Raw genomic sequence first — 12,014 nt, 5'->3', positions numbered from 1 at the left:
TTTTTGTAACAAAAAACCCACAAACTTTTTTTTTCAATATAAATACTTATTTGTTATTTAACATTTTGTTTTTAGTTTAATAATTTTATATAAGATAAAGAAACATTTGTAAAATACTGGCTACTATATTAAACTAACCCATTTTTCTAAAATAAATTATTTGAAACGCAACCCGGTTTATTATATTTAGATTTGTAACTTTGTTAATAACAAAAAATTATGGTGTTTAATTTTTCTACAAAAAAATCAAATTACATAAATAAACAAGGCGATAACTATTAGGACTTAAAATACTAATGTCAACTAATGAGTATTTATAATTGTTTTCTTTTTTTTTACATAAAACTTAATTTAACTTTTATGAAATATTTGAATTATAGTTAAATAAATTTTTTTTTTCACTCTTTTTTATGCTTCGATTTAAATAATTGTATAGTTTTTGTTGGATTAACAGTATTATAGTCTATTAAATGACAAAAAAATACGCTCAAAGTATTCGATCCTAGGACCTGGTCCACGAAGAACTTTTCGGTTATCAAGTTGCACACCATGAATACCTTTTAATGTCTTGTCCAGGACAACAGCTGTAACATGATTTATTACTTTAACAATTTCCACAATGTGCATATATACTAGAAAACTGTGTTTTGATTTTAGTGAAAATTAATAAAAAATATAGAACAAAATTTCTAAATAAAGTTATTATAAAATAAATAAAAGTTATTTATAAATAAAATATTGTGTAAAACGATTTTACCTATATAAAAAAGACGTAAAATTGGTTCTGATCAGCACTAAAACATGTTATGGTAATAAAAATGTTTTCAATGAAGTAGTTTTAAAAGTTAAAACAGTTTTAGATGAAGGACTTAATTGATCACTTTTATATTTAATAGTTCTTTAACCTAAATCTATCAAAAATCATAGCGAGCGACTTAAATTTTTAGATAAGACAAAAAATACAAATATATTTGAAATGAAACTTATTTCACAAAAAATCCTGTTTAGTTCGTGATACTAATCAAAAAATGGAAAGTTAAATAGTGATGACGAAAAACCGTATTAGGTGCTTAATTTGTTCCAAGAAATACTTTCATTAAACTTTATTTCTAGAATTACTTAATCTAAATTATTATTATACATAGTTCAAAAACTTTCACTTTGTTACCTTTAGCCTTTAGTTGAAGGATTTCGATAGTATTTTTGTTTAATTAATTTTTTATTTTTGCTCAGGAAGTTTGGTACTAGATATATTCTTCTAGATAATTTAAGTTTCTAAATATATTTTCTTTACTTGTAAGTAATAGCATTTTAGATTATAAACTTATACATTTTATATATATTAATTGTGATGTTTATGTTACAGTGGACTAAAATTGCATTAGACTGAAAATATGAAACAAAGTTTTGTTTGAAATTGATATTTATAAATAATTTAAAAAGTAAAACTTTAATAACCCAAGATTATTTATAATTCGAAACAAAATAGATAAACTCTATTAAGAAAAAATTAGTAATATCTAAAGTAGTAGCTTTTTAAAATGTTTTTGCTTTGTGCGTTTTTTATATTAAAATAGGTATACTCTGAACAAAAAAGCAGCACTTTTAACTTATATGTTTGATACTTTTGTGGTGCAACACGCTTGTAAGAGGTATAGAAGATATATATGTAAAACTGTTTTGTTCAAAAAGGAACAAGTGCAGTTTAACTTGTTAAACAAAACTTTGTAACATCTTTAGGAAAATTTAAACAAAGATACAAAATAAAATATTTTAATAATCTTTTGTTGACGGTCAAATTTAAATTTTGAAAGATATCTAAGTTTGACTTAAGCACAGACTTTCAAATAGCTTCGCGAAAGTTGGAAGATAATTTTTTTAAAGCTTGGACTATAGCTCTAAAATCATAAAAATTTTGACCAAAAATTTTCGAAGAAAAATTTGAAAGTGATTATTTTTTCTTTTTTAAGTTTCTGGCTCACTGTAAGTTTTTAATACATGCATTTTTAAACAATACTGAGTTTTTCCGAATCAGTTAAATAAATAATGCTTACAATTAATCATTAAAGAAAAATGCACACTTAGTTTACATTTCTATATTGTTATAGACTTTATTTTTAACACTAAAACTTCTTATTTAAAAATAGAAAAAGAATTTATTTAGAATTTTTTATTACTTTTATTTTTTTTAATATAAAATAGTGATACTGATCTTATTATCTCACATGCATTTCAGTTTTTACGCCCTATATAATAAAATTTGTTAATCAAGTTAACATAGACTACAAAACTTAATTTCATAACATTTATAAAATACGCATTTTTATAGTAACATTGCTTCATATAAAACAGTTTTTATAGATAAATATAAACATTAAAATGTTTTTACTCAATCAAAAAATAAATGTAAAAATTTTCAAAAACATCATGTTCTAAAAATGTGTGAATTAAAAAAAACAAAAGGTATCTTTAATTTACTAAATCGTTAAATAAAAATAAAAAACAAAAATAGTTGATAGCTTGAAATTCTCTACAAAGTGTTTTTAATCTTATACAAAACACCTTGCTAGCATTTACTATTAATTGTTTAACACATTTAAATTTTTTTTTATATTAGTTTATTAATTTAATATTTTTATTAAAATAATTTGCTTTATACTTAGAATTTTTTTTCATATAAACTATAATAAAACAAAGACTTAAATAAAAAATTAAGTAACTTAGCAATGCTCTTATATTAAATTGAAAATACTTATACTCTTTTAGCAAACTTATTCCAGTGCAATAACTTATCAGAAAATAAATTTCACGTCTTTTCTTCAATATATGATTTAAAAATTCAAAAAAGGATGGAGGTCAATACTCACTCAACTTCACTGATTTTTATTCTTATGTTTGTAAATACTGTGTTTAGAAGCTATACGGCTCAAGGTAATATTAGCTTTGAAAACTTAAGATCAGTTAAATAACAAATACTTAAATTTTAATGTATTAATTATTTAATACAAAGTATGACACCATTTATATTAAACAGCTTTTAATACAAAAAGTAGAATTTTTTTTTCACAATCCATATAAATAGTTTTTCATTTTAAACATTTAGCAAATTAATTGCAGTAAATGTTTAATTTGTCTAAACTATCTAAAACCTTGATTGTAGTTTAGTATAGAAATAAAAGTATATTTTTAAGTTTTAATAAAAAGAAGAAATACAAAGTTTTATAACATCTTTAAGTGAAAACCCAATTGAAGTACCGACAATCTTTTTTTTATATAAATTAAAATATTTTTTTAAATACATGATTCGCTAGTAGTAAAATATTTTTTTAAATAGTTAACAATTTACTCAGACTACTTAACACTTTGTCATTGTAGTGTCAAACTCGGCTATAAATTTCCCAGGCTTCGAGTGGGCAGACGATGGATCGAAACCTTGTCGTGCTGAGGACGGCATGATAAGCTGCATGAGCAAAGTGGCAAATGTGACGATGTGCGTTCCTAGGTTGTTCATGAGGATCCATTGCGATTTGCGAGCAGTTGATAGTTTGAAGTGTCTCGATAATGAGCTACATGGGTATGACAGCAGCATTAACATTCAGATGTAAGTTGATTTAAGCAAGGTGACAAAAATATAAAATTCAATTATTTACGTTGCTTAATAGTGCAGTTAATAATTCTTTACACAAGCACTCGTACCCTGCTGATTTTATATATACCAGATCCGAAGTTTGTAGCTGTAAATTAGTCACAAGGTATTTTTGTTTTAAGGTGAAAGATATTTAGATGTTAAAATATAATATATTTTTAATACTTTTAAGAGTTTATAAAATTTTAAAAGAATAATGAAAAAAATATAAAAGTTGCTATAAAAACTATATAAGAATCAGATTTTGAAAACTACCAATGTATGAAACACTAGTAAAAAACATAATTGTTTCAGCTCTTATTTTATTCTTGTTAATAAAAACTGTGACTTTTGTTTTAACTTTGACAAGTTTATGTTTGTAAATAACAAGTATAGATTAAACTGTTAATAAAATAAAAGGGTTAATGAACAACAAATTGCTTACAGACACAACTCTGTTTATTATTTAACTATTTTTTACAACAATGATCCTGTCCCGCAGTTGTGAAAGGCGAGATACATACTTGGGTCTACCATTTGTGAACCGATATTTACCCTGCCATCCACACGAGTTTCAGTGCAAGCATACCAAAAGGTGCATTCCTGTAACAAAAGTCAGAGACGGAATAACTGACTGCAAAAATTCTGCTGTTAGCTAAGAAATATAATATAATATAATGTCATTGGCTATTAAAGTGTTTTGTGTACTAGAAAACTAACAAATTACAAAACATTTATGTTAGTTTTTATAAATTGAATTAGTTAAGTAGAGTGAATTTTAATACTTTAGTTTAGTAGTGTTTTTGTTTAAATACATTTAATAAAATAAATGAACAAAAAACTAAAGACTTTATATGTTTTCCTAGTTAACTTTCAATCGCAAACTAGTCAGTATACTATTAAGCATAAGTTAGTTTTTGAAATAGGTTTTGTTTTACAAAAAGTAATAAAACTTGTATACAAACAAATTTTAATAAAATCAGCACAAAACGAAATATCTTAATGCTTCAAATAAATCTGTAACAAATTAAACTTAATAGTAAATAAACTAACTTTTAGTCATTTTTTATATTTTTATACTTAATGTTTAGAAAACTTAATTTTTAGTAAAGATTAATTTTTATTCTGTAAATTTAGTGGTAGTTTAGCTTAACTATTGTGTTAAACATTTCTTTTACTTGTTTAAGAACAAATATTTGCTGTTAGTTTTTTTTATTTAGTATATATTTAAAGTTTTAAAAATCATTATCTATCAAGCATTAGCTTGTAACAAAAAATCATAAATGAAATTCGAAAAAAACAATTTTTGTTTGTTCTTCCGAAAATGAAAACTTGTAGCGGTTTATCAACAAAATAATTTTATACTAATATTTTGAGTTTTTTTTTTCTATTTTCTATTAAACTTAAGTAGTTTTAAATAATATTCATTATGTCGTAAAAATATAAATAAACTTTGTTTACGTTTTTATATAGTTTTCTTTATTAAACTAAACTAATTTTGTGAACTGCGTGAATAATTATGCACAGAATGTGGTTTAAGCTACATAACTAAAACTTGGCTTTAACCACTGACTTAAAGAATAAATTTAAAAGTATCTTTAAGAGTTGATGTAAAAAAATATTTTAGTTTTTGATAGTAAAAAGTATAGATTGAAAAAGTAAAAACAAAAAACTTTATAAATTTAGTTTTAAAACAGGCTTGATAATAAAATAATTATAGGTAAAATATGTAGAAACTAAACCAAAGAACTGAAAATTAAATTTATCTAGTAATAAATAGTTAAAGACAGTATTATTGTTATAATTAAACCAAAAAATTATTTAGCTAGAAGACTTTACTGACGAGTCATCATTTGTAAATTGCGATGACAAATTGTTTTTTACCTGCAAGACGACAAAAAAGTGCATTTCAAGACGACTGGTCAACGATGGCAAGCCGGGCGATTGTCATGACAACTCGGACGAGGGGGCGACGATGAAGTGCAACGATAGGGAGTTTGAATGTTTTCAAACGGGTCAGTGCATTCCGCGCAGGTTCGTGAACGACGGTTTTCCTGATTGGTCAGTTTAACATTTGTTTTTTTAATTCTGCTGCTGTTACAAGAATATTATTTTAATTTGAAAACTAACTTACTTAAAATCTAACCTACCAATCATAAAAACTGACAGCAATAAACTTAAAGTATACCTGTCCAGCTAAAATGGCCGACGTTTTTAAAACTGTAGCTAAAACCAAAAGTAACTTATTAAACCAAAGTATTATACAACAACAAATTTAAACTTTAAAATTACACATCAGCTACAACAAGGACGACGAGGGAAAGCGGAACATGACTTGCCGTGACGTCATCGAGTTTCCGTGCACGTCGTCCAACAGATGCATCCCGATCGAGCGCGTAAACGACCACGTCGAAGACTGCCCTTTGGGAGAAGACGAAAAAGTTTTGAAGGCGGGGAAATGCCCGGAGAATTTTTTTGGGTGCTCTGACGGCTTGAGGTGCTTGCCGAACCACCTGCGGTGCGACGGAGTCCAGAACTGCCGCGACGGAAGCGACGAAACGGAGGAAGTTTGCGGAGTGGCGACCATGTGGAGGTGGAGCAGGAACAGCTCCGTTCTCGTTCCTTGGAGCTCGATGATGAGGAAGCTGGATTTCGACGCAGTAGGCAGCGTTTACGGTGTCGTGTTCAAACCAGAGTTTTCTTTCAGCGTCGGCTTCAAGTGCCTACAGCGGCTCACGGTTCAGGACTACTTGCAAAACAGGGTGGTGGTAACAAGGGCCGCGGTGCCTCAGGTCTACTTGGAAAAAGGGATTCCCGTTTGCGCCGACCAATCAGACGCTTGCTACGGCGAAGGTGGTGGTTTCGAGTGCGCGAAATGCCTCGACGGCGTCGTCATTTCTAAGCTGCAAGTTTGCGACGGAGTTTTCGACTGCACCGACCTTTCAGACGAGTGTTCTTGCGCAAACTCGAACGCAAAAGATTTTTGCAATGAAAACCTGCCGGTCACCGACCCCCAACTCACGTTCACGAAAGCGTGCGGGACCGGCATGGTGGAAGAAATTGTAGGGGCTGACGTTTGTGAAACAAAAGTTGTCGAGCATAAAAGTTATACTTGCGCTAACAGTACTTCAGATAAAGGAAGTTATTGCGACGGTAAAATTGACTGCATTTTGATGGACGACGAGTGCCAAGTGGATTGCTACTTGAAAAAATCCGAAGCTGACCCCACCAAGTGGCGAGAGATTGTTTCAAGCTGTTTCAAATTTCTCCTCGCCAAAAAAAACCGATTAGGTTTCGAGTTCACATTGAAGCACGCCGTGAACGAATCTGGCAACAAAGAGCTGGCGGATGTGAGCGAAGTGGGCAGCAACGGTCTTTGTTACAGCAACGTGACGTTATCGTTCGCTCCCAACAATCCCTCAAAGAGCCTGTTTGTTTTCAAGCACACTCTCTTGTCCGGTCCGGTTGACATGTCGGGCCACGGCGGGAGAAAAGGCTGCGAGGAAGAGCGGCCGAGGTACAGCCACGACCTCAATCACCTGTGTCGGGTGAGAGGGGTGGAGTGCCCGTGGCAGCACGAGTGCGGTCCCGGCGAGTGGGTGCCGGCCAATAAGGTTTGTGACCACAAGCAGGACTGCGTCGACTGGTCGGACGAGACGCGTTGTAGTGGTGAAACTCATTTCTACTGTGAAAGCGGATTTCGGAAGTTTGTTCCGCGGCACGAAATGGTCCAAGGGCTGGTCAGGTGTGAAGACAAAAGAACGACCAGTGTTAGCACGAATCAAACAGCTACAGTTGTACGCGGGTCTGTAATTTACACTACAGGTATGACAAATACAGCAGAAGAAAATGTATATAAAACAACGATCAAAAATTTAATCACAAATCAAACAAGAAAACTTAATGCTAACGGACTAAACGCTACTTTAAAAATGAAACAACATTTAGTTGAAGGCGTTGCTTATCGATTTTTTCTTTATCTTTTTATTATCCTTGTGTCTTCTATGAGTATTTTACTTATAAAAAGTAATTTCAATTCGACTAGAAAACTCTTTCCCAGCCAGTCGTATAAAATATTCAAAGTTATTTCGTTTTTAAATGTGACAATTGCAAATTTGATTTTCGGAGTTGCATTATTAATACTGGGCATTAAAACTATCTACTACGGAAATGAATATACACAATATGACACCTTATGGAGGTCTAGCGCTGCTTGTTCTTGTGTTGGTGTTATGTTTGTAGTCTCTGAAATTGCAGCTACAAACCTGACTGCTGTGGTTTTGGGGTGGACGTTTTATGTCAGGCTGCGACCCGAGACACAATTAAAACTAAACGCGAGAATATTCGCGGCCCAGGTAATTTTTTCTTGGCTAATTGCTCTTTTCTTTGCACTCGTGCCCATTGTGATGCCTAAAAACTTTTACACGGGAGAAATAAGTATTACACTTCCTAAGATTTCTTTGAATGATAGGTTTTTAAACAAAAACACTTCTTACACAAACTACAGCACTTTAACTTACTCCGATTATTACAATCGAAACAATTTGTGCTTTCCTTCATGGTTCGCTCACTCACGATCCGAGTCTTTTGCACTGACACTCGCTGTGATGCTTTACATTTTTCTAGTTATCATAGTTTTCATGACAACCAGCTTTTTATATAATCTTGTTATAAAACACACCAACATTAAAAACAGTTTTGGTGTAAAACGCGTAGTTTTTATATATTTTATACAAATTATAAGTTGGATTGCAGTTCTTACGACTTATGTTTTGAGTATTATAACTCCTTTTAAAAATCAAACGAGCTACTTTGCTATAATGTTGTTAGTAGTTCCATTAAAGACTTTAATCAATAGTCTTATTGCGATAAAAGTTGATTTGATATTTAAAAGACGAAATAGTAATAATGAAAAAAATGACGACGTAATTGAAACTGAAATGAACACGCTAGATGACAACATAGGTGACATCATAGATATTCGTTACACTGTGGAAACATCAGAGTGAATTAATTTCATTTTTGTTCATTTTGTAAATCTTTTAAAATTTTCAACCTTAATCATTAATAATAATATTTTCTTAGTGAAGTATATAGTTCAAGTAAACGTTTTAATACCATATCTAGAGTCTGTTTCTTTTTAAATTTAAAACAGTATAATTAAAAATTTGAAAGTTTTAATAGCATATCTTTATATAAATAAATATACGATCACTAGCTTAACGATTTTCGTTAGAGAAATAGTGGAATTTTTTTGAATTGTTTTACTTTTTGAATCTCGTTCAGTATTTTCCTTTCTACTAGTCTATAAAAAATCTTTGTTAAATATAAAGTTGTTTTAAAATAAATATTACTTTTTTTCGAGTAAATAAACTTTTATATATAATTTATTTAAAGTTTTACATTATTTCTTTAAAACTTTAATTTTTAAATTAAATTAAACCTAAAACATACTAATGTAAGATGTTTATCAAATTAGCACTTTATTAAATTGTTGAACTTGTTTGTTGTATATTAGTAAGTGATAGTAAAAATATGAAAAATAATTAAAATGTAATATTAAATTACCATAAGCTTTACCTTAAGTTAAATAACGCTAATTTAAAAAAGTTCTAAAACTAAAGTTTTATTAATTTTTTTAACTAGTTCGTTGTAATTATATAAAATACTATTGTATACTATAGAAAAAATATTAAAAGTAAACAACATTTAAATTTAAGCTACCTTAAGCTTAATCATAACTAATACCTTATTTATCAGTGCATACCACAATAACATCGGGAGAGACAACAATAAAATCTATCTTTAACTTGAATTATGAAAGAATTAGTTAGTAAACATTTACTAATTAGGTTCACAAATAAATATCTTTTTTTTAAGATTGCACTAAAATTGATACCATATATTGCTGTACATAAAACATATATAATCTAAGGTAAATTTTTAACAAAAGTCTGCCAAGCTCAATCACAGAAAACGACACATTTTAGGGGAAAACGTCAGATTCATACAAAATCCAACCCATTCTTACAAACTAACTACTAAGGTTTTCATATTCTAATATAATAAAACCAGATCATTCTTTTTCTTAAAAGCTTATGAATTGGTATGGTAGCTTTTAATTACATAAAAGAAAAAATATTTCTTCAGAAAGTTTGTTCGACATATTTGTTTTAAGTCTAAATCAACAATAGCAAATATAAATATTTTAAATGCTCACAATATTCAATTTACCAGATTTATCATATTTCTCAAAACCATATTGTGACTTTTTGTTTACTATTCGACACAAACTTATAACTAATATGAATGTTTTAAATTCTAATTTACAGAATAGAGTCATGTGAATGTTTATAAGATGTTTAAGTTTAGTGCAAAAAGTTTATAAATATGCTAATCTGTCCAAAGTTGCTCAGAAAAAAAATAAACTGTTTTAAAAATAAGTAAAAACAGAATGCTTAACTGTTTCAATGATAAGTTTAAATCTTTTTATTGAGATAAATGGTTCTTTAATAAATTTGCTAGTATCAAATAAGTTTTTTTCAAATCGCTGCAGTGATTTAACTTATTTACTAGTTAGTATTATTACTATGCCTAACCTAAATTTAAATTGTGACTTACAACTTTTTTACGTAAAAAACTATTCTTTCAGCTAAAAACGAGCGTATGTTTGAGTGAAAACTTTCATGAGCTTTGTAAGCATGTAAGTTTAATAAGTAAAAAAAGTTACTTAAACTTTACACAAATTTAAGCTTATAATCTAAGGTCTTTACTTTTTATTGGGTAGTACAAACAAATTTATTGTAATTTTTTTGATTTCTCTTATTAATAATATGACTAAATCAATGACAAACTTAACTTAGGGTCAGTAACTTTCAATAAAGAGTTTTTTTAGGCCATTTTTCAAGCTGTTCTACATAAAAGCAAAGTTTTTTTTTTTAATATGTCAAGTTTTAATTTCCTTAAAATCAGTAACTAAAATACTTCGAAGAAACCTCTTTTTTTGTATAAATATCATTAGTATAGTTTATTTTTAAAGCATCTTTCAATTGGATGTAAGTAAATTAATTACTAGCACTTGGAGTAGGGTTAAATAAGTTTCTATATTTAGTATAACTTCTTTGTATAAAATTTTGGTTTTTAGTTGATTTTTAACATTCGTTATTTATATTTTGTTGGTTTAACAAAATTTTTATACTTTATTTAAAATTTAGTAAAAAAACTAAAACACCAGTAATTAACGTTTCGAATTTATTGGAATACTGATAAAGTTAAAAGATACCAAAAGCACATAGATACTGGACAGAAAACGACTAACACACTATATTATCGTCTGCATTTAAAAGCTTTCCTCACATTATTCAGTCATTTATCGAAACTCGAAGCAATCCTCTTCGCCTTTGACATGGTTATGATTTCAGGCTCAAACTGATTAGAAGAAACTCGATTTTATCTAAACCACCTGAACCTTAATGACTTTGATTTCATCTTTTTTCCATTTCATTCTTGCGAAGTGTTCAATCTATTGCTATCGGATGTGTTCACTGAGCTACAGCTTTCAATCTCTGGTTGAAAGTAGCTTTCAATATCAGGGTTTTTGGTGATAAAAAACTCACTGTCATCAGACAAACTTTCGTAGTCTGGTGTCAATTATCTTTCGAGTGAGCTAAAACTAAAAACTTCTTCGATTTAATTATCTTTTCCAGGTAATTTATCAATAATTAGTTTTTCGGTTTCAAGTTTTATTGCCTCATTTTTCTTTACAGAAAAAAGTGCATCATTGTCTCCCCTGTCAAAAATATTTTGCTTCAATAGCTTAGTAGAAACTTTAGTGCTTAATTGAGATTCAATACTCATTAGACAGTTTTTGATTAATCAATAGAAACAATGTTCTCGACCTTGTTGTGTTCGTTTTCAGGAATTTTGTACTTCACTTCATTGTTTTCAATGAAGTCTAAAACCGCATTAAAACTATCATCATTATTTCTAACAACCTTAAAGTTATTCGTTATAAGGAGTTATTTATTATTGAAGAAACATGTAAAAACTCAGAGTTATTTTTAAAACTAGACTTAGTTTTGTTTAAGTTGCAAAGTTAAATTTAACAACTACAAAAATTATAAACGACACACATTTATTTTCAATAGAATAAGTTATTTATATAAATATTTTATTTGAATCTTTGTTACATATTACAAACAACATTTTGAAAGTTAAATTAAAGTTAATAAACGACGCATCAACAATGCAAATTTAACAAACAATTAAACGTTAAAAGTAAAACAAATTTCCTTCTTATACAATTAACCCTCTTCTTGTGACTTTATAAAATCTATTGAAACTTTTTAGCTAATTCTCAGTTTAAAAAAATAGCATGATTATTTGATAT

The 12,014-nt window shown here is 28.7% G+C and overlaps 1 protein-coding gene across 1 annotated transcript; it reads left to right on the top strand.

Annotated features, from left to right (window-relative positions):
- The first annotated feature begins 2,808 nt into the window (after positions 1 to 2,808).
- Positions 2,809 to 8,634, top strand: LOC145842934 (uncharacterized). Its single transcript, XM_082950408.1, has 5 exons — positions 2,809 to 2,931; positions 3,403 to 3,601; positions 4,128 to 4,275; positions 5,451 to 5,686; positions 5,925 to 8,634. Exons 1-5 carry the CDS (start codon positions 2,850 to 2,852, stop codon positions 8,632 to 8,634), a joined length of 3,375 nt encoding a protein of 1,124 aa, XP_082806534.1. The 5' UTR covers positions 2,809 to 2,849.
- The last annotated feature ends 3,380 nt before the right edge of the window (positions 8,635 to 12,014 follow it).

This window comes from Thalia democratica, chromosome 8, assembly GCF_965202585.1.
Source record: "Thalia democratica chromosome 8, ktThaDemo2.hap1.1, whole genome shotgun sequence".
NCBI classification, from domain to species: Eukaryota; Metazoa; Chordata; class Thaliacea; order Salpida; family Salpidae; genus Thalia; species Thalia democratica.
This window is presented reverse-complemented; position numbering and strand designations above follow the sequence as displayed.

Coding starts and splice junctions, on each gene's coding strand:
- LOC145842934 (XM_082950408.1), top strand. CDS start 2,850: ATGGAGGTCAATACTCACTCAACTTCACTGATTTTTATTCTTATGTTT. Junction 3,602..4,127: donor AGCAGCATTAACATTCAGAT/GTAAGTTGATTT, acceptor CCTGTCCCGCAG/TTGTGAAAGGCGAGATACAT. Junction 4,276..5,450: donor CTGACTGCAAAAATTCTGCT/GTTAGCTAAGAA, acceptor AAAATTATTTAG/CTAGAAGACTTTACTGACGA.